At 35.1% G+C, this 22,554-nt stretch overlaps 1 protein-coding gene and 1 long non-coding RNA gene across 9 annotated transcripts in view; one reads left to right on the forward strand and one right to left on the reverse strand.

Moving 5' to 3' along the window:
* Nucleotides 1-22,554, reverse strand: part of PARG (poly(ADP-ribose) glycohydrolase) — a 142,381-nt gene that overhangs the window by 21,463 nt on the left and 98,364 nt on the right. For 7 of the 8 annotated variants that reach the window (XM_074337273.2, XM_074337270.2, XM_074337271.2 and 4 more), the window contains 3 exons: nucleotides 19,792-19,939; nucleotides 8,002-8,080; nucleotides 6,386-6,494 (listed from right to left, as the gene is read on the reverse strand). In XM_074337273.2, coding sequence (XP_074193374.1) covers nucleotides 6,386-6,494; nucleotides 8,002-8,080; nucleotides 19,792-19,939 — 336 coding nt within the window. Of the gene's footprint in view, nucleotides 1-6,385; nucleotides 6,495-8,001; nucleotides 8,095-19,791; nucleotides 19,940-22,554 lie in introns of all 8 variants that reach the window. The other variant, XM_088792127.1, reaches the window with a different exon arrangement.
* On the forward strand, nucleotides 685-5,603 carry LOC109437157 (uncharacterized). Its single transcript, XR_002136204.2, has 3 exons — nucleotides 685-1,063; nucleotides 2,526-2,583; nucleotides 5,408-5,603. It is a non-coding gene; the product is annotated as an uncharacterized LOC109437157 (long non-coding RNA).

Raw genomic sequence — 22,554 nt, forward strand, 5'->3', positions numbered from 1 at the left:
GAGCTTCTGAAAATCTCTTTCAGGTAAAAAATATCAAAGACCTCAATTTTTTGAGCAAGTTCTTGAAAGACAAAGTCTCTCTCTCTGCCTTTGTGCCAATAAGAGGGAAAACAAACTCACTGTCAGAAGAGACATCACTCTGCCACTTGGTTTCCTGTCAAATCCTCCTAACATGCCTACATGAAGAGAAAGATTCCACAGCTTCCTAGTTTGTGTCATTTCTGTTCTGTACTGTCAGAATGGTTTTAGTCTCTTCCTCACTGCTGTCTCTACATAGCTGGCCTAACTTTTCTTTAATGAACAAAAATAGCTTAGTGAAACTAAAGCCTAACTACAGAAAATTTGAAATATTTAGATTATTAGAAGCAAAATCTAATGTAAAGCATTAACCAATTTTACTAAAAAAAAATCTACATTAAAAAAATGGCCACAACTAAAACAAACTATAAAACTGAAATTAACCTGCATTTGGTGTTTTTATCAAATAAAATAAAACTTCAAAAAGTTAATCAGATAGAAATGAAATGATAAAACAATCACATAGTACTTAGATATAAGAATAACTGTTTATAATGATTAAATACAAAATTCTTTTATTCTATTAAAACCAAGCATTTCCAAGGTCAGAAACAGGAGAGAAACAGCAAGCTCCTCTGAATTCCCTTTAGAAGGACAACCCAAGCTTCTCCCTTCTCTAGTAGAGGGACCTCTCAAATGATAGAGACCAGGGCAGGGCCACTACTCAGGAAATCCCTTCCTTTTACAGGAGTAACTGAACTCCTTTAGTAAGAACCAAAGAGACCTGAAAAGAGCTGCCAAGTTGTTACTTCACAGGGAAAGGTACTAGGAGTTCTCAAGAGCTGCACACTGGCAACAAATACTTCACCGGGAACCAGAGCACTCCAGGAGATTAATCAGAGATTAATCAGAGCAGTAAGAGTCAAAGAAAACCAGCTTGAACTTCCGTCACATCCTGACATGACATTCACCAGTGCAAGAGCTACTTATTGTTACTAATAAACAACTTTAAGAGGAAAAAAGGAAACACTCATACCTCAGCACAGTAAGTAGAAGATACCAATGAACACTCAGAATTAGTTTTGATGGGAAGGGAAGACGAGAGGGAAGATTAAAGGTAATTTTGGAGTCCTGAAGGTTTCAAAAGAGAAGCAAAAGGCAGGAGGAAAATATTGGTATCTAGAGTTAAAAACTAGAGCCCAACCAGGAAGTGGTGAGGACAGATGCAGGAAGGAAACTAAGAAAACAGTAGTAAAAACCTACAGGCCCAGAACTGGGTCCAGGAAACAGATGGTCCTCAGGGGAATAGTCACAAACATCCACGCAAGGACATGTGTTATATATAATATTGTATACCAACTATACTTAAAAATAAATAATTAAAAAAATATAATATTTTGAAAGAGAATAAAATATTAATTAGAAGTCTTAAAATTATCCTTAGACTCAGTAATAACAATTTTGTGAATTTCTTTTGTTATTTGATTAAATAGCAATTGTACAAAGACGTTTATTACTATACTATGTATACTAGAGAAAAAATTGGGACCACCTAATTGTTCAAAAATAGTAGTTAAGTCACAGTATATCGATATAACCAATTTTATGGCCATTAAACATATTATTAGATTATTAAAAAGTATGAAAAATATTTACAATATATGATTAAAGGTAAAATACAAAATTATAGGTAACTTTTGAACACATTTATATGAAACTAAATATTCATGTGAGAATACCTACACAAACAAAACAACTATTTGAAAAGTAGGATTATGGATGACTTTTTTGTCTTTAAAATAACTGTAACATTAGTAAATTGATTTTGCTTTTTAAAAATGCAATATAAAATGAAGGACTTATGTAGACCTTAGTTTCCTCATGTGTGAAATTGAACACTAGATTAGGTATCTCTTTGGTTATTCTGATTCTATATATTGAGAGACTTAAGGGAAAACTCACTAAAAATGATACATTTTGAACTAATATTCCTGAAAAGTAAAGTGACATACTTTAAGATCATAAATGATTAGATGTTAAACTTCTTAGAAATATCAGCAGCAAGTATTGGTAAGTTTTATTAACCAAGCAAGCTTTGGTTTAATAACAACCCCCTTCCAAATTTGGAGATGGGTAATAAAAAATTTTTAAAAAATTCAATAAACAAATCAATTTAAAATAAGGTAATGGTGGTTATTTCCTGCTGGGGTGGTCTCTTGACTGTTAAATGTCTGATCCAGAAGCCTCCTCGAAATATATTCATTACTTAATCTTACTGGAATGAGTCTAACATGGTTCAATACAACTTTTCACAGATGATTTCTTTCTTCCCTTGCTGAGCTATTTGCCACTTTTGCAAGATGGAGTCATAAGTCTTTCCAATCACAAGGTAATTCTCTTCTAGAATGTCACCCAGCTGATTTCTCACAGGATAAAACATTGCTTCACAGCATCAGTTAGACAAAAGGAGACCAATTCTTCATTTTAAAAACCAACTCTACTTGCAGGTAACATGTGGGGCCAATAGGAGAGGTGGAGCCTTGACGGAGCAGACTGTTTCCAGAGGTAACAAGGCACTTTGTGGGATTGCCCTTTCCATTACTATCTGGTTATTTCCATTATTATCCATTATTACGCCTAAAAGCAGCAGAGAGGCCTGCAGAGTTCAAAGATCCACACTGAATTCTGATGGTGAAAACTGGTCTGATGCTCTGTTGCTTCATTTAGAAAAATGGAGTTTTTCTATTCCTTCCTACTTTCTCTCTGGCATGAAAAAAACAGTAGAATTGCCACTGCCATGGGCATCCTCATTGCCTAACTTCAATAAACCTTGTTTTGCTTTCTTAAAAAAAAAAAAAAGAAAAGTAGAATTGTGCAAGTCATCTCTAAAGTGATTTAATAATTAGACTTCTGCTTTAAACCTAAATTGACAAAACACAGTGTAAAACATTTAATATTCTCTCCAAATGGTGCTGTTTATGGAAAACTCTGTTGCTTGTACTAAAATTCATAACTCTATTTTAATAGGTAAGTGTAAATAATAAATGATGGAATGCTTTTATTTAGATGACCCAAAGTTATTTGGATTAGTTTTTTAAGTAAGTCATCAATATATTTAACAAAATCATTTACTGCTTTCTTCTTTTCTCAATGATAGAATTAGAAAACTAATTCTATGCTAAAAGAGCAAATGTTTTCAAATATAGTGAACCAAATAACATACATTTATCAAATGTCTTCCCACGTGCCAGGCCTGAACCAGGTGCTTTCTCAGTGTTACCCAATGTGTCAACCGGCACCTGTGAAATACCAAGGAAATATACCTGTGGTATTTCCTTGTCTCATGGGAATTTACTAAATAGGCTGGGTGCGGGGGATTCTCAATTTTCCTTGAAAAAGTGTATCAAACAGAAAAGGGTACTGAGAAAAGCATTAACTGGCAGCTTGCTCACAGTACAGGAGAATGACTGAAAGAGGTAAACTGGGCATACATGCTTAGAGAAGATCATGTGTCTACCAAATGCGGGAATAACCTTCATGACATAAGACTGAAATAGGTAAAGTCCAGAAAGACAGATACAATGATAGTAATCTCTAGGTGGGAGGAGCTAGATATTAAAAAAGTAATTTGAAGGAAGGGAACCTGGATTCAAGTCCTGGCTTCCTCACTGCCTATATGTGTGACCTGGGGCAAGTTAGTCTTAGTCAGCTTCCTGAGGCTCAGTTCACTGTCTCTAAATCAGAGATTAGAATCACTGTCTACACCTCCCTGGGTGGTTAGGATTAAACCAGACACCAAATTTTAAGGGCTAAGTAGAGTGCCTAGCATATTGTAAGCAATCAATGTTAGCGATTACTCTATTGTTACTTGAATAATTTTTTAAAGTTTCTACATGCATTTGACTGAATCTTTTGTGACATATAAATTGGACTTGATTGCATATTGACATAAATAATGGCAGGTTGAAGACAAACAGAGAACTGCATTACTATACATTAAAAGGCAATCTGTCTGCTTCATATAGCTTCATCTGTTTCACACTTGAATTGACACTGGATTTACTGGGCTTTATTTAGCATTTAAAGAATATTTAGGAAATATCCAGAAATTTGTAACATTTTGAGTGATCTGAGATGTATTTATATCTAAAAAGTTTATCTTAAAAAACTGTACTGGTAATATGCAAGAAGTTTAATTAATCATTGACTCACTCATTTAGTAAATATTTGTTAGAAGTTCCCATCAGTAAGGCAGTGTGCCAGGCACTGAACCGACCTGAATGACATTAAAGTTCTTCTGAAGGTTATTTAAAGACTCATTCTTTTTGTATAAACTGTATCTCATAATGACTCTACATTCTACAAATAAATGTTTTTCAATGTTGGTAACACAACTAACAACCTATTCACATACATCAAAGCTTCACATTTTTAAAATTTCTGGTGTCTTTGAGGACCGGTAAACTGAAAGTTGGTGTTATACAAGTAAATGCAGAGAACATCAACTGGTCATGGGGAATTAAAAAAGAAAAGACTTATGTATGCCCAGGGTTATCTTTTTAAAAGATCGTATTTGTTGATAATTTCTAAAAATGAATGTTCTAGCACGTACAGAAAGTATCTATGGGAATACAGACTTTATCCATAAAAAGGGGAACCTTTAAACCTGTGCTAATATATGATTATGCTTAAACACATTTCCTTTTCATGTATTTCACTCCAAACTACCTACTGCTTGTATAAATGTCTTCTGGTATCAATGGTCATGTGAAACATTCATATGTACGTTTAATACATAATATCTAATGAAAATTTAAAGATAAATCTTATTCTACTTGATATACTATATGATAAAAACATGTGCTTGGAGACAACTGTACAAGGCAAGAGTTTGGAACAGTGAAAGCAGGCTCACATTTAAAACTACCTAATATTAGGTTGGTGCAAAAGTAATTGTGGCTTTTGTAATTGTTTTTAACCTTTTAAAACCAATTACTTTTAAACCAACCTAATATAATAAAAATATTCTTCAGGCAAATGTCTGACTTTCAGAGTCAGGTGAAAGAGAGAAATTTACCTATTGATATACCAAAGAACAGTCTTTCTGGATAGCGGAATTACTTTTTAAAAAAGATAAATGACATCTGTTAATAAGTTCAACTTTGGAAAACAATGCATTTACTCTTCAAACTTTTTGTGAGATTCCTTTGAGAATGCTAAACATTAAAATAACCTAATAAATTATTTATAAGAACATGTCCAACAATAAGATTCTCAAGTAGATTAGGATATATGATAATAAATGTAATCATATTCATAATATCTACTAAGTTGTAAGTGTAAAAAAAGCCTTTCTGTTTTATCTGGTTGTTTCTTTTCCTAATAATAGACAGGCAAGGTGGTTCGGCTGAGAGAAGAGGAGCCTCACAGAGACAGTTCCTGTGGTGAGACTCAGGGAGAAGATGGGGAGATGCGGGAGCAGATACCACATGCAGCCCAGTCTCCCTGCAGTGGTACACCCAGTCTGCTGTCATTATCAAGTTCATGTGTAGGGATTGGAATACGTATCACGTATACCTATGCAAAACCACAAACCTCATCATCTTAATAAACAATTTCATAACTATATCCTACTTGTGGGAGTTAAACAATGGTTTTCAGAATTGGGTCAGTCTTCTTGACTGTGAGAGTACTCTGAGGAACTAAAGAAAATACCAACTGTCTTGGTAAGACCCTAAATCTAGAGAATAGTATCAGTACTCTATTGTGTAATAGAGTTTATTTATTATGGTTAACAGTAGTGAAAATTTGAACTAACAATAAAAATGGCTCTTTTTAATATTTCTGTAATACAATTAGAAAAGAATGTGATTATAGTAGACAGCATTAAGTGTCACAGAAAGTCATAGATTCCATCACAATATATTAAATTACCAAATCGATGTACAATTCACACATGACTCTTACTAATAACAATGTAACTTGACTTTTATGGTTTATCTCTTTTCACCCTGACAGCATACCCTGTAGAGGAAACGTCACTGGGTAGGTCTAAAAGAACGTTCAGGGTTTGTTCAGTTCTATGTGGTTTTACACTGACAATGTTCCAAAGCAGCTAAAAGTGCTTGATGAGATAAATGCATGTGTGGGCTTCATGTCAAGCAACAGTCTATCTGGCATCAGTAATCAAACAATTACGAAATGGAAAGTACATCTTGTACAAGCTGACAGACCCATTAAATCAGGAGAGCTGTGGGCAGACATACTGACACTACAAGAATTACCAGAAAGCATTAATTTCAGCATTAATAAAATGACAGTAAATAGATGAGAGTGGCCAGATGAAGTAAGAAATAAGGTTACTGGCCTTGTTAAGCTCACGTCTGATTTTCTCAGGCACAAACTGGTCGAGGTAGCGTCTGAAGTGAAGGGCATCGATGGCGACAATCTCCGTGCAGCGCCGCTGCCAGTTGTCCCTATGGCAGGAAGAGGGGACACAAGGGTGGGGGAGGGGTGAACGGCCCTCACTCAGCGAGAGCCTCCCATATCAGGCTTCTGAGACTTTAGCAGGGTTAAAAGATTAAAACGAATGAACAAACAAACCAACCCATGGCTACACATCTCAGCAGAACAGGAAGGCAGAAAATACCATTTTATTCTAGATTCCAAGGCATACACATTGTGGACTGCTGGGCATTAAACAGCAAAATGAAAAATCAGAAGAGACAACAAACATGATGTATTGTAAATGGGTACATTACTTATAATGAGTCTCGGGTTAAAAGATTTGGGGGCAAAAAAAAAAAAAGGCACTTAGTTCTTTGTTTTCGTCTAATACTAAAGACATGGCATTTGTATTTCGACAAGAGCTCATTCCTCCTTTGTTTTGAAAGACCTGCTCTAGGTCACTGAGGACGTGACATTACCATATATTGTCCAAGAAATAATCCCAAGAAGTCAAGTGTTACAAAAACTGTGTAATGACTCAGTACAACATTCTACCTACTGTGCTCAATTCTGAATGTGTGAAATTGTTTTTAAAAAGACAAACAGCAGAGCAGACAATAACACATTGCCTGTGGAAAGAGGAAGGACTGGGTGAGATGATTTTGGAAACGTGACATTCCAAGTATTTCATCTCTTACCAACTTGCATAGATTGATATGCCAAGCAACTTTCCACACTGAAGAACAGCAATAAAAACCTTCATGTTAGTCTATAAATAATTCTCAGGAGTTAAACATCTACACAGATAATTGCTGCAACTACATATTTCAATCAAAACAAAGGGAAAGAGACCAGGGGCTGGACTTGAGCTATTACAAAGTCCGCATGGTTACATGGGCAATAGCTGATTCTTTCTCCCATGATGGCTTTTTCATTAACACACATGTGCACGTGCACACACATGCACACACATGCACATACACACACGCTTTCAGGCATCATTTCTGTAAAAAGTTACCTCTGATAAACCAACTTGGTGGGGGAAGCAAGGATGTTAACATGTAAAAATATAAATAAAAAATAGCAGCAGCAAAGTTTACTGTAAGTTCTGCTGTCAAATGTTTCATGGCATTAGGCAAATTGTCTGAACATAGGTTTTCCCCACCTACCTAATCTCCCAGAAAAGTTAAGGATAACAAAACATGCTGTTTAAAGGCTTTAAGCTATAATTAGAACCTATACTAAATTAGTTTGGCCTTGGAAGTTAACCTCCATTAACTGCTTAGCTTGGCAGCAAAGAGGTAAAGAACTGCTGAGAGCTCTGTCCTTGTTCTTGACTTAGGCTTTTGGCTTTTATTTCTCTGTTCTTCTCTTTGGCATAAAGAGATGGTAATACTATTTTAATTACTAATGAACCTGTAATACTTCATTTTAAAAGAAAGTTAAATTCCTGAAATAAGAGTAATGGGAGGCAGGATATACAGGTCACATTCCTTAACTTTGGCCATGCGATACTAAAGTCAGAAACATACTCACCTTTCACTCCCATCTTCATGGCTCCGGGCCCAACGATACGTTTCGGCATAGCCTGTATATTCACTGTACTGTTCAGTACCTGAAACAAATAATCTGCCAATTTTATTTTTCAGAAATATTGTCCTAAAAGCTACACCTTCTTAAAAAGTATAAATAAACTTATTCCTCCTTTCTGGAAATACCTTATTGGCAAATGTCAACTGAAAACCAGTAACAGTTAAAAAAAACACACAAAAAACATTGGTCTTAATGACTTGTTATTATTTCCCATAAAGAAAAGAAACGATGCCTCCTAAACCCACCACAGTGTTTATCATACAGTGACTGAATGTCTCATTCAACATAGAAAACAAAATATGCTGTCATACTCATTTCCATCTCTTATGAGGAGTGCATCAAGACTGTTTTGTAAAAGTCCCCTGTCTTCAATGTCAGTAATTTGATGGTATATTTAGTTTGCATTGCTGAGAAAAGAAATTTTAAAGACATTCCCTGCTAAGAAAAGTATTATTAAAATTAAATCTAGGATTTGCCTATCAACAGGCAAGGTACTTCAAAAAGGCTTGTTAAGATATTATGGCATGAGATGAAAGGGAGGGAAAAAAGCAGAATTAATGTTAATCTGATGAGAACATGTACCGAGCTTGCCATATACCAGATTTCTAATTCATGGTACCTGAACATATCAGGAGGGATGGTGTCAAAATTGTTCCACTATTTAACTAAATAAGTTCATTCCAATTCCAATGGTCAACTCAATAATCACTTTACTTTTCAAGAATGAAAAAACACCCAAAAAACAAAAAACAGTAAAATGAAGAGCTGAAAACGCTGAGCAAGATAATACCTCACATATAAAAAGAAAAAAGACATACAAAAAAACCCACCATTGATAACTAAGATTATTTTTTTAGTACAATTGTCCTAATTTTGCCAGTAAATAAAATGTAAGCAGACTGACTCTTTCAGGCAGCTGAACTACTACTTGTTAACAAATGACTGCTCACATAATAAAGGTCCAATACTGAAAATATTTATGACAAAGACTTAATATACAGGGGAAAATGATTCTAGAATATGCAGTGTTTCAGAAAATATAAATTTATAAAAAATAGAGAACATATTTAATAAAAATAAAAAGAATACAAAATCAAATCATGACATGCTAATTATGAACTGTCAGTTATTTATCCAAAATCAAATTAATTCAATTTTGGGGGTTGGGTTAACCTGTTACATGTTTACTTAACTCTGAAGCTTTTATATGCAAAGCATAATAAATGTAGTGATGAAGATTACAAATGGCCTCTTTATTTAACTATCAATTTATAAACAGAGGAACATATTAAATACCACCATGAAGACATAATCAGGAAAATTCAGACCCTGGAAAACTCTACAGGACCAACATCGAGGAAGGAAGGAAGGAAGGAAAGAAGGAAGGAAGGAAGGAAGGAGAAAAGGTAAGGAAAGAAAAAAAGGGAGGAACCTATAAATTAAAGGAAACAAACATGAAAATACTAATCATAAGACAATGGGCATAGTATATTAATATGGGATAAAACTGACTCCCAAGTCAGAGAGTATTATGAAAGATAAAGAACATTTCATAATGATAAAAGGGTCAATTCATCAGAAAGACATAACAATTATGCTTTTATTTTGGTAGAACATTTGAAGAATCAATTAATGAAATTCGTCTATTAACAGATTAAAGAACCCCACATAATCGTATCAAAAGTTGCAGGAAAGATAAAATTCAAACCCCATTCATGATTAAAACTCAGCAAAACTGAGAATAAAAGGAACTTCTTCAATCGTATTAAAGATCACTATTTAAAAAGTTACAACTAACTTCATATTCAATGGTGAAAATATTCCACCTAAGATCTATTAAAAAACAAAATTCAATTGAGCAAATTTTAAGGATATTATTGGCTTTATTCAATGATTCATGGATTGGCAGCATCCCACTTGGCAGACAGAAAGGAGGGCAGAAGAGCTATATAAAATAAAAGACTTTTACAGACAGAAGGGAACAGGACAAGGAAGTTATAAAAGCAAAGAGCCGATTGTTTCAGGTGAGGTCACCTTCTTTTAGGGGACAGCAGAGGTCTATCAGGCAGACTACCTCACTAGCGCTGACCAGGTAATTCCAGATTGACTGGTTTAAGATTCCACTTGCGGGGAAGGCTGAAACTGTACATAAGTTATGTATTAAATCTCAGTTTGGGGCGGCTAGTTGGCTCACTTGGTTAGAGTGCAGTGCTCGTAACACCCAGGCTGCCGGTTCGATTCCCACATGGGCCAGTGAGCTGCGCCCTCCACAACGGAGTGAAAAACAATGGCTTGACTTGGAGCTGGGCGCCTATTGGCTCAGTTGGTTAGAGCACAGTGCAGCAGTGCTCATTATACCCAGGTCGCTGGTTCGATTCCCATGTGGGCCAGTGAGCTCAGCCCTCCACAACTAGATTTAAAACAACAACTTGACTTAGAGCTATGGGTCCTGGAAAAACACACTGATCCCCAGTATCCCCCAATAAAATTAAAAAAAAAAAAAAATCTCAGTTTGGTTATGTGGGCTTAGCACAACTGACTCCACTTTGGGCCTGTTGTCTCTTTTTTAACAGATCAAGGCAAGGATTACCACTCTCATCACTTCTATTCAACACTGTAGTGAAGGTCCGAGCCACTGCAATAAGGCAAGAAAAAAAATAAGTCATAAAGAGTGTAAAAAAGTAAGACTGCCATTATTTGCATGTCATGATTATTTCTGTAGCAAATCCTAAGGAATCACAAAGAAAGAAAGGAGGATGGGGGAAGAAGAAAAGGAAGAGAAAAGAAAGAAAAGCTTATTAAATAAATGCAGTAAGATCAAAGTTATGTCTATATACTAGTAGCATACAGTGGGAAAATACAACTTTAAAAAAAAATCATAGCATCAAAACCCATAAAATATGGAATACTATTTTGCCATAAGAAAAGATGAAATAGTACTAACATGGATGGATCTTGAGATTATTACGCTGAGCGAAATAAGTCAAACAGAAAAAGTCGAAAACCATGATTTCACTGATATATGGTATGTAAAACTGAAAACAACAAAAGAACAAGAGAAACAAATGAAGAAACAAAAACTCATAGACACAGACAATAGTTTAGTGGTTACCAGAGGGTAAGGAGGGAGGGGTTGGTAGACGAGGATAAAGGGAATCAAATATATGGTGATGGAAAAAGAACTGACTCTGAGTGGTGAACACACAATGTGACCTATATAGATGATGTATTACAGAATTGTACACCTGAAATCTATGTAACTTTATTAACAATTGTCACCCCAAGAAACTTAAAAAAAAACAAAAACATAAAAATGTAACAAAAGATGTAGAAGATACCATCAAGAAGAAGTAAAGAAGATCTAATTAAATGGAACGATAGACCATGTTCAGGGAGTAGAAGACTCATTACTGTTATAATATCAGTTTTTCTCAATCTTGTTGATAATCCTAGCAGACTTTTAAAAATAGTAATTGAGAAAATAATTCTAAAATTTACATGGAAATGCAAATAACCTAGAATAGCCAAAACATTTTCGAAAAAAGAACAAAACTGGAGGATTCAATATTTACAGTTGACCCTTGAACAATGCAGGGGATCAGATCATTAGGGGTGCCGAACCTTGAACAGTCGAAAATCTGTGTATAACTTTTGACTCCCCAAAACTTAAGTTGTTCCTTGGTAACCATGGGGGGTTCCAGGACCACCCTTCCTCTCCCACAGATAACAAAATCTGCAGATGCACAAGTCTCCTATATAAAATGGAATACATCAATGCATATAGTAGTCCATCCGTATACTTATACTTCCAACCAAGCATCAAAAACAGTACAGGTATTGGGGGAAAAAAAAATCTGCAGATAAGTGGACCTGTGCAGTTCAACCCTATATTGTTCAAGGGTCAACTATACTTGGTCTTGGCCTAAGGAAAAACCAATAGATCAATGGAATGAAATAGAATAGGTAAATCCACACTTGCCTGGGCAATTGGCTTTTCACCAAAAAGTGCTAAAACAATCTATTGGGAAAAGAATAGTCCTTCCAACAAATGTTGCTGAAATACGTAGATATTCATATCAAAAAACCCAAAAACTATCACCGACAACTGCTACCTCACATTATGAGATAAATATAAACATAAACCCTAAAACTGTAAGACTTCTAAGAAGAAAACATAGGAGAATGGCTTTATGACATTGGGGTAGGTAAAGATTTCTTAGATAGGATAAAGAAAATAGTAACCTCAATAATTTTTTTTTTTTTAAACTAGGTCAATATTAAAATAGTTAGGAAAATGCTTAGGCAAAACTAGAGGAAAAAATATTCTGAAAACAAGTATTTGACAAAAATTTGTGCTGAGAATATTTGAAGAACTCCTACAAGTCGATAAAAACAAATAACCCAATTTAATGGGCAAAAGACTTGAACATAAACTTCACAGAGGCAGGTAAACAAGTGGCTAATGCCTACATGAAATAGTCACCAGAGAAATGATTCTAAAATTCACCAAAACAACTCTGAAGAAGAACAAAGCTGGAGGGCTCACACTAACTGATTTCATGAATTATTACAAAGCAACAGTAATCAAAACAGAAAAAGCAAAACCAAAAAACAATAAACTAAGCTTCAAAATTGGAAACTTCTGATTTTCAAAAGTCACTGTTAAGATAATAAGACACACCACACATATCTGATAAAGGACATGTATCTAAAAAAATAAAGCACTTTCAAAACTCAACAATAAAAAAACAAACAACCCAATTAAAATATGGGCAAAAGGTGGTTTCATGGGTATAGCCATACGTTAAAACTTAATTACACACCTGAAAATAGTTTATCATATGTCAATTATACCTCAATAAAGCAGTTAAAAACTGTAACCTAACTCCCTCACTGGGACTGTTAACTTCTTGAGGGTGGGGATTATATATTATTAACATTGGGTCTACATGAACATCTTGTAATGTAAGAGTATAGAAGCAGCTGAGCAAGTACTTGCCGTATAAACATAATAATTAATGAGAAAAACAGGAAGAATATTGAATTAACAGGTTAAAATAATTACTCCAGAAATACTTAATCAGAAGTACCATATAATTGACACATATAGAAAATTCCCATTTACAAAGAGCACACACTAACATTAGGAAGTATGAGGAACCCACAGTAAATCCTTAAGTAATGAAATCTCCTTGGACTTCATTTTGTCTTCTAAAATTCAGGCTTAATGCTTGTTTACCTCACAGAATTGCTTGGAAAACCGAATAAGATGAGTTTAAAATCCTTCAAAACCATAAAGCAGTTGGGGGGGTTAGAGAAATTAAAGATCTATGATTCCAGGTATTTGGGGTTTAAAAGCAACCTGGTCCACTGGCCTGACTGGGAATAGACACTCAGGAACAGTCTTGTTCTTTTCTATTTTTTGCCCCCAAATGGCCAAGCCTCATTTTCCTGTTTATAAACAAACAAAAAATGCTGCCAACTCTGATCTCTTAACTATGAAAACAAATACCTGTTCTGTCTATTAAAAAGAAAGTAGCTGAAAAATATAAATAACAATTACCATATTTCTATTTCAAGTTAGGATGGTTTCAGTCGTCTTTCCTAAGACAAACGAGGTTAGATTTATTTCCTTTAGTTATGGGAAATAAAAATCACACACAGATGCTTCTGCTCTACACAAATTAAATCCTGGGTTTTCTAAGTAGACATCTTTCAAAATTATGTCGACTGTTCTGAAAAACGGATACCCTTAACGTTTTAAATTCAAATTTATTGATAAGCTACAATGAAAATGCAAGGGGAAACTGCTAACAGCAAACAAGAGTCAGAGACTGAATGACCTTTGTGATAGCTCTCTTGGGACAGCCTATAAGACTTCATGTTCAAAGGCAAACCTTCACTTAAGCACAAAACTAGAAGGAACCCATTCAAATCTTTTTAAGAGTTCATGACACCTTTATGAGTTTTTAGATTAGCAGTTAGAAACATTTCTATTTTCTCTTACTAGTAATGAAAGTTTGTGACAAACACAGGAAAAATATTTGGAGATTAAAAACATTCTACTTATCAATGGGTTGTGCCCTTAGAAAGAAGGTTAATATGAAAGCCACCTACTCTGCTTGTACTAGTATCACTCACATAGTGGTGATTATGCAGCAGATAAAACACTCTTTCCTTTCATTTCCATGATTAATAAAAATTAAGAAAAGCCAAACTCCAACTGAATATGGATCTTTCCCAATGACCTAGTGTTATTTAAGTTAGCAATGGGCTGTTTTTGTAGCGATGTTATTCTATACATATAAAAAGCAAATACTCTAAGCAATGGTTCCAATTTTGTCCTTTCTAGCAGTTCTGCTGACACTCACAAAAGGTATAAGGATCTGTGATGTCTGGGATAACTGGATTCACTAGAGTGCAGACTTTATGTTAAATGGACTAACATTCTGCTCAGTAAGTTTCATATCTAGGCATCTACTTTATGTGTTCACCACACAGAAACAACAAAACGATCTCCCATAACCACAGTAAAACCCTTTGGTATTGAAGCTATTCGCTGCTAGTTGTAGAGGAACATGAGAGAGGGAAAAAAGGGAAAAAGGGAAGATTGGAGTTTTAATTTTTCCCTCTATCTAAACTTCCTGAAATGTTTTGACTCATGTCTGCCCCAGAGAGGGTCATAGCAAACAGAGGGATAACACGGTCTGGATGAAAGTATTTGCTTGTTTGCATGACCTGTTTCATATTCATTAAAAGTCTGATACCAACCAGATGCCCCACAATGATGATAAATTTAATTTATTTCCAATTTCTCAAACTCTTCTACAGATTCAGGCAGCACAGTCACAGCCATTAGCTCACTGAGCCTAGATGAATCATTGAAGGAATGGGATTGATCAGGCAGATAGATTGCACTGCATGGTTAAAAGTCTCCTAAGAAGGGAGATGGCAGAAATCCAACATCAAATAGATGATGAAATGGCCATTTCCATTAAGGGAACATCACATCACAGATATTAATTAGGAGTCTCTATAATAGAGTTAAGTGGATGTGGGGAAAAAATGCTGAGTTAAAAGTCACCCCAGATGTTGTTAGCCTGAGGTAATTATGGATGTGAAGGTGAGTCGTGGATCTGCAATTTTCCATTTATTTTACAATGCCTGCAAGTAAGTTAGAGACCAGACGTAACTCTAGAGTGATTATCCTTTTTTAGACCAGGCACAAACTATCTTTAAAACAAGAAAAAATTTCTTATGTTTTCCTTTTATAGGGAAGTTACATCCTTTATTTACAGCAACATTAATGATAGATGACAAGAGACTTACTACTTTCCTAGTACAAAAGAAATGAAGAAAATGGACAAATTAGTTGTGTTTAAACGCCCAGCATTCTATCAACATTTTTATTTCAATGATGTACAGCTGACCTTTGAACAACATGGGAGTTAGGGGCACCCGCCCCACATAATCGAAAACCCATGTATAACTTTTGACTCCCCAAAAACTTAACTACTAATATCCTACTGTTGACATAAGCCTTATTGATAACATAAACATTAACACATATTTTGTATGTTATATTTATTATATACTGTATTCTTATGATAAAGTAAGCTAAAGGAAAATGTTATTAAGAAAACTATGAGAAAATACATTTACAGTACTACACTGTATTTCCTGATACCATACGTTTACATTGTCGGTTTACAAAAGAAATTGTCTGTCAGTGTCTATATCATATTGTCTTTTACGAAACAAAACACTGTAGATGTTATATGTAATACTAACACTAGACATGAAAAAATGAAAATATGAAAAAAGTATAACAATTCATGCATTGGTAACAAAGAAGCAGCAATATGATTGCTTCATGGTTGCTTAGTATAATTGATACAAATGCTTCACGGTAATAAACAAAATCTCCAAAAATTTTTCCAATATATTTATTTTTTAAAAATCCATGTACTCGTATAAGTAGAACCATGTAGTTCAAACCTGTGTTGCTCAAGGGTCAACTATAAATTCATCTCAAAAGTTGATGGAATATTTTGTTCTGAGTCTTCAGTTCAAATCTAGCTTATCTGCTAAAAATTAAAATTCTTTTAAAGTATTATTTGATACACCCAAATGCTGGAGACAGTCACATTTCATACCTTCAGAGCTCTCTAAAACAGTATGAGACCAATACTCAAATTATTTATTTGCCCAACAATGGATTTATGACAGTTTAATTTTTTGTTCTGTAATTCCATGTATTGTCTTCTTCCCTCATACCTTCCAACTGTGTTCTTTGTATCTGTATATACAATAAACAAACAAATGAATATAGCTAAACCAATATGTGAGTTGAGAAAACATTGAGAATAAAAGCATTCTATTATTTCATGTCAGTAAAATGTGGATCACAATCTCTATCCAAGAAGAAATTCCTTTGCTGAGGTTCCATTCTTAATTTCCTATATAAACTCAGACAATTAACAATTGTTATATTTTTTGCCTTACCACACCAAAACAAGAAGACTCACAATAATATTATAAAAAAATAACACAGGCTATCTAAGGATGTGAGATAACTTGTTGAAAGCCCCTCAACCAACAAGTACTTATAAAAGATAAGGACGCGTTGGAAAAACTGATGGGGTAAAAACCTCTGAAAATTTTCTCCTCTCTAAAAGCAATAAGAATACTGGTAAAATTGTGAGACTCACCTTTTTCTGAACTGTGGGAGTCATCCAAAGGCTTGCAGCAGTCCAAAGAGTGTTTATTAGAGGAAAAATGACTGAATCTTGGTAAAAAGAGTGAGTCTTGTAGCGTCTTGAACCTGCCCTGTTCCTATTCTGCTCTCCCAAGCTCTGTGATAGCCTTAAAAAACCAAGAGCCTATAATCACAGTGAAAACTAGGAGACTGGTAGCCACCAGAGGTGGTAGAAAAGGGCTAAAGCTCCTTCAAAGCCCCATTCTCAGAGAACTGTTACCATATGACGTATCTGGTGGTTCCCTGGAAGACCTCACTAGCAAAGCTATCTTTATTTGACTTGACTTGAAGCTTGCCCAGTGCAAACCGTCTAATCTCCAGGGGTGTTCGTTGAAAACAATTATAGGCAATTGTATAACAGTGTGGCTGCCTGAGGCAGTAGCTAATAGTTGGTGAAAACAACAGGCTAACCAAAAGTTTTAAAGGAAAACCTGAGGAATGAGATGTCCATAAGAGACGTGGAAAAGTTCGAAGTATCCCCAGGAACGTAGAAGGCTACCCACATGCCCATGGCTGTGCACATGCTCAGGGAAAGAACTGAGACGGTCCTAAGACCTCCTCTCTGTTTGATCTTGGGGCTCTGTGCAAGGAGGAAGTGAAGTATCAAGTACAAGCAAGAAGGAAGTGCCAACTGCTTGGTGGAGTGTTGAAGGTGAGCCTCAACAGCACACAGAACCCTTTGGCAAAAACTAAGAGACTTACTGGTTCTTGGCACTTAAGAAAATCTCTGTCCAATCACCGGCTGACCACTAGTCTAACCAAGCAGAGACTTTAGTGATCACACAAAAAAGAACACAGACTTTACAGAATTAGTTTAGGAAAGTCACTAAGGAAACAACAAACAGCATTGAAAACAAACTCTGGGGGAAGGGAAAATCTGATTTTGAGAGAGTTGACACATTATTTAAAACATCCAATTTTCAACAAAAAGTTGAGACATGCAAAGAAACAAGGAAGTCGGGCCCCTACTCAGAAAAAAAAGGTAGTCATTGTAGTAATTGTCCCTGACAAGCCAAGATGTTGAACTTACTAAACAAAGGCTTTAAATCAACTATTTTAAACATGTTCAAAGAAGTACAGGAAATTGTATCTACAGAACTAAATGAAAGCATGAGAATAATGCCTCGCAAATAAAGACTCTCAACAAAAAGATAGAAATTCTTAAAAAAAAGAAGCAACCAAATAAATTCTGGAGTTGAAAAGTACAATAACTGAAATAAAAGTTTCACTGGAGGGATTCAAAAGCAATTTAGAGCAGAAAGAATTAGTGAACTTAAAATTATCTAGTCTGAAGAAAAGAACAAGTAAAGAACAAAGAAAAATGAACAGAGCTTCAGAGATCAATGGGACACCACCAAATGTACCAACATATGCATAATGGAAGTCCCAGAAAGAGAGGAGAAAAAGGGACAGAAAGAATATTTGAAGAAATAATGGCCAAAAATTTACGAAATTTATCTAAACATTCAATCTCAATGACCTCCAAATAGGATAAAGTCAAAGAGATTCACACCTAAGCATGTCATAATCAGCTGCTGAAAAACACAAAAAGAGAATCTTGAAAGCAAAATATAAAAAAACAAATTTAGATACTCTCCTGAAGGTTGCCTACAAATGTATCTGAGGCAAAGAGTGTGGCTTCAAGATGAGACCTGAAGAGTCTTTAGTTCCGTCATGTACCTCTTTGAAGGTGAATTAGTTGAATATACATTTGATATTACTCATATAGTTTTTCTCCCATTGTAATCTTTGGGAATAACAATTAACCAAATTCTCTAACCCAGCTGAATGTTTAGTCTTCTACACTAATCTCAAAGCAGCGATAGACTCAAAAAGGAAATAGAAAATCCTCTTTTGCAGAAAGAAAAAAGTATCAGCAACTAATGAGTGATTATGGCTTTTATGTGGGAATGTTATTTTAGGTACTTGAATAAAAGGCTTAAATTATTTAAGGTAGCTGATTAAGAGCTTCTTAAGAGCTATGAATTAATCATTAACTTTTTTGTAGCTCATTCACAAGAAAATACTGTGACAATGGTATCTCAATCTAAAGAAACTTAAAGAAAAAAAATTAAATCTCAAGAATAGACCTAAAATATAAATTTGACTGTATTTCTCTCTCTTCTCCTATATTAACTTAAATCAAGGAGAGGCAGTAAGATAATCACACTTTTTCTCTTAGGATTAGACATTAGGATAAACATTAAGTTACTAATTTATTTCTCTTCTTTAAAGCTCATTGTTGTACTGACTCTCTCCAAATGCTGTAACTCTGCTTTTTACATTTATATTGTGTCTTCATATTGAAGTACAATAAATCACTTTAGAAATATAATGGAGGAATAACAATAGAATACATCCTCAAAGACACATCACTATTTTCTTTTTAAGACCACTGTATTATATAAAATCAAAATGGAGAATAATTAAACAGTTTTTACCCTTGTTCCTCAGATGAAGTAGCCAAGAAAAAAAGGTGGGGATAAAATGTCTTACTCAAGATGAGGAAAATAAAGCGACAGTTGACCCTTGAAAACATAGGTTTGAACTGCATAGGTCCACTTACATGTGGATTTTTTCCAAATACCTATACTGTTTTTGATCCACATTTGGGAGTCCACAGATGCAAACGGGTGACCGTACGCCTGATCTATACCTTTTTACATAGGGACTTGAGCATCTGTGGATTTTGGTATCCACAGGGGGTTTTGGAACTAATAGCAAGGGACAACTTCAGATTTGGGGAGTCAAAAATTGTATGTGGATTTTTGACTGCATGGCGGGGGGAGTCAGCAGTTCAAGAGTCAACTCTACAACAATTAAAAAAAAAAACAAGTATAAATTAATGACTAAAAATATTGGGACCAATACCCATGGTAGACAAAAGTTTATCTGGGCGGCCTCTAGTCTTCATGACAGATATTCATTCATAGATGGGGAAAACTACCCCATTGTCCACCTTTCCCCAAACTAACCTGTGATGATAAGACATTCATTGTGATCCAGCACCTCAGTGAAGAGCCGTGAAACAATCAACTCAGGGTTGATTAAAAAGCGAATTTCTTCTTGCACAAGTCCTGCACTGGTTACACCACCTCCAACAAAACGGTTTGCAAAATCCACCTAATTGGGAAAACGTGGCACATTAAATGATGCTCTAAAATACCTAGATACATGATAAAAAAGTATGCTACTTCTAATCTTCCTTCCTTTCCCATATAAATCAATCCCCAAAATAGTAATCTTCTCAGGGAGAAGAGATTGTGGTTGATCGCACTCTTTCCATCTCACTGCAGTTAACAGTTAACATCTCTGCATATTTCTTTGGATCCCAAAACCTTAGAAGGAACCTGGAAAATGGAGCGTTTAGACAAAAGACTCAATGTCATTATGTGGGCTTTTGTTTAAAAACCTTATTTATGCTCCAAGGGCTACAAAGCAAGGGAAGCTTTATCTGGAAAGGTTTCAAGATAATTTCCCCACCATTCACTACTCAATTTCCATTTATGTATTTCATAGGCTTTAATATAGTTATACCTTTCTTATATAATGCCAATCAAACACTTGTCCTTAAAAAAAAAAAAAAAAAAGAACTGTAAAGTTTCGTACTGATCTTTTTTGGGTAAACTTTTTCTTCTGGGAAAGAATAAAGGGATAGAAATTAAGTTGTAAATAAAATCGCAAACTCCCAACTGCATGAACGTTACAAATAATTAAAAAAAAATAAACCTAGGGAAAAAAACGAAGACAGAAAACCTAGTTTAACAATAAAGATTCAACTAAACTAATATTCCCAATTTAGTTTAAAACTGTACATAAGCTTCCGTTGAGTACCAAGATGGGATCCCCCTATTAATGAGTTACACAATCCTCAAGAGAAAGCCAACTCGACCTTCCATCGTTATTTGTTTGTCTTAAACTCACAAAGCACCTTACCAAGCTTCTAACACTATGCTAGGCATTATGGGGCAGTATGTAAGGAATGGTTTCCAACTTTGCCTTAGATTATTCTATTTGAGGAGTTAGATCACACACATCTACACAAGTGTGTACATACATAGTTATACACACCAGAAAAGACTTTAGTAAGTAATGTAAGAGGGGCTTATATACTGTGCAGGAAAAACACACATCTGGGTCTCTCCTTTAATTTCACATTACTATCAAACTCACAACATGTATAACACCAGATGTGTGGGTTTTCCACACATCGAACAATTCTGTGACACCACCTGGGTACCTTATAATACAATTCAGTTCTGACCCTATCTACCTGGAGTAAGTATCAGATTCCACAGGCTAAGGGTTCAGTGTCACAAGACTGCCTGACTTGAGATGCCAATTGCAAGTCCCAAGTCTTTACCTGTACTTCTAGTTGACTGGCTAATTGGGGTTCTCATGACCCCATCTTGGGGTTCAATAATCTGCTAGAATAGCTCACATAACTCAGATTAACACTTACATTTACTGATTTACTTAAAAGCATATAACAGAGGATACAGATGAATGGCCAGATGAAAAGATACACAGGGTAAGGGATGTGGGAAGAGGCACAGGGCTTCCAGGCAAGTCACTGTCCCCACAAGTCACTCTCTCAGCACCTCCACATCTTCACCAACCTGGAAGCTCTCTGAATCCTGTGCTTTGGGATTCTTATGGAGGCAAGAGCATGTAGGCATGACTGATTATTAACTGTTTCCAGTCCCTCTCCTTTTCCCAGAATATGGGCAGCTGAATGCAAAGTTCCAAACTTCTAGTTATGGCTTGGTCTTTCTGGTAATCAGCCTCCATCCTGAAGCTCTCTGGAAGCCCACCAAGAGTTGCCTCCATAGAACAAAAGAAACTTCTATCACCCAGGAAATTCTAAGGGTCTTAGGAGCTCTGTGTCAGGAATCAGGGTCAAAGACCAAATATTAGAACAACAGATGCTCCCAGTACTCTTACCATTTAGAAAATTACCAGGGTTTTAGGAGCTCTGTCCCAAAAACTGGGGGCGTATACAAATTTATACATATATATGTATCTATATATGTGTGAGTGTGTATGAGTGTGTGTATATTTCTATTATTTCACATATACTTTCAGACTATTTTCAAATATGAGATATCTTAAGAGTTGCCTGTGTTCTCTAAGGCAATGATCATATTATCTGAAGCCTATTTTACAAAAGAGTAAAACAAGAATATCTTTACAGCTACAGACAGATCATCCAAGCAGAAAACAAATAACGAAATAGCAGCCCTAAATGACACATTAGATGAAATGGACATAATTGAAATATATAGAGCACTTCACCCTAAAACATCAGACTATACATTCTTTTCTAGTGTACATGGAACATTCTCAAGGACAGACCATATATTGGGACATAAAATCAGCCTCAGCAAATTTAAGAAGATTGAAATCATACCAAGCATATTCTCTGATCACAGGCTTTGAAATTGGATATCAACTGCAAAAAGAAAGCAGGAAAAAACACAAATACATGGAGATTAAACAATATACCTTTAAAGAATGACTGGGTCAAAGAAGAAATTAGAGGAGAGATCAAAAGTTACATAGAAACAAATGACAATGAAAATACATCCTACCAAAATTTTTGGGACACAGTGAAAGCAGTTTTAAGAGGGAAATTTATATCATTACAGGCCTATCTCAAGAAACAAGAAAAATCCCAAATAAATAACCTCATGTTACACCTTAAAGAACTAGAAAAAGAAGAACAAGTGAAACCCAAG

This window comes from Rhinolophus sinicus, chromosome 15 (assembly GCF_057876585.1).
Source record: "Rhinolophus sinicus isolate RSI-liver-muscle chromosome 15, RSI-T2T, whole genome shotgun sequence".
Lineage (NCBI taxonomy): Eukaryota > Metazoa > Chordata > Mammalia > Chiroptera > Rhinolophidae > Rhinolophus > Rhinolophus sinicus.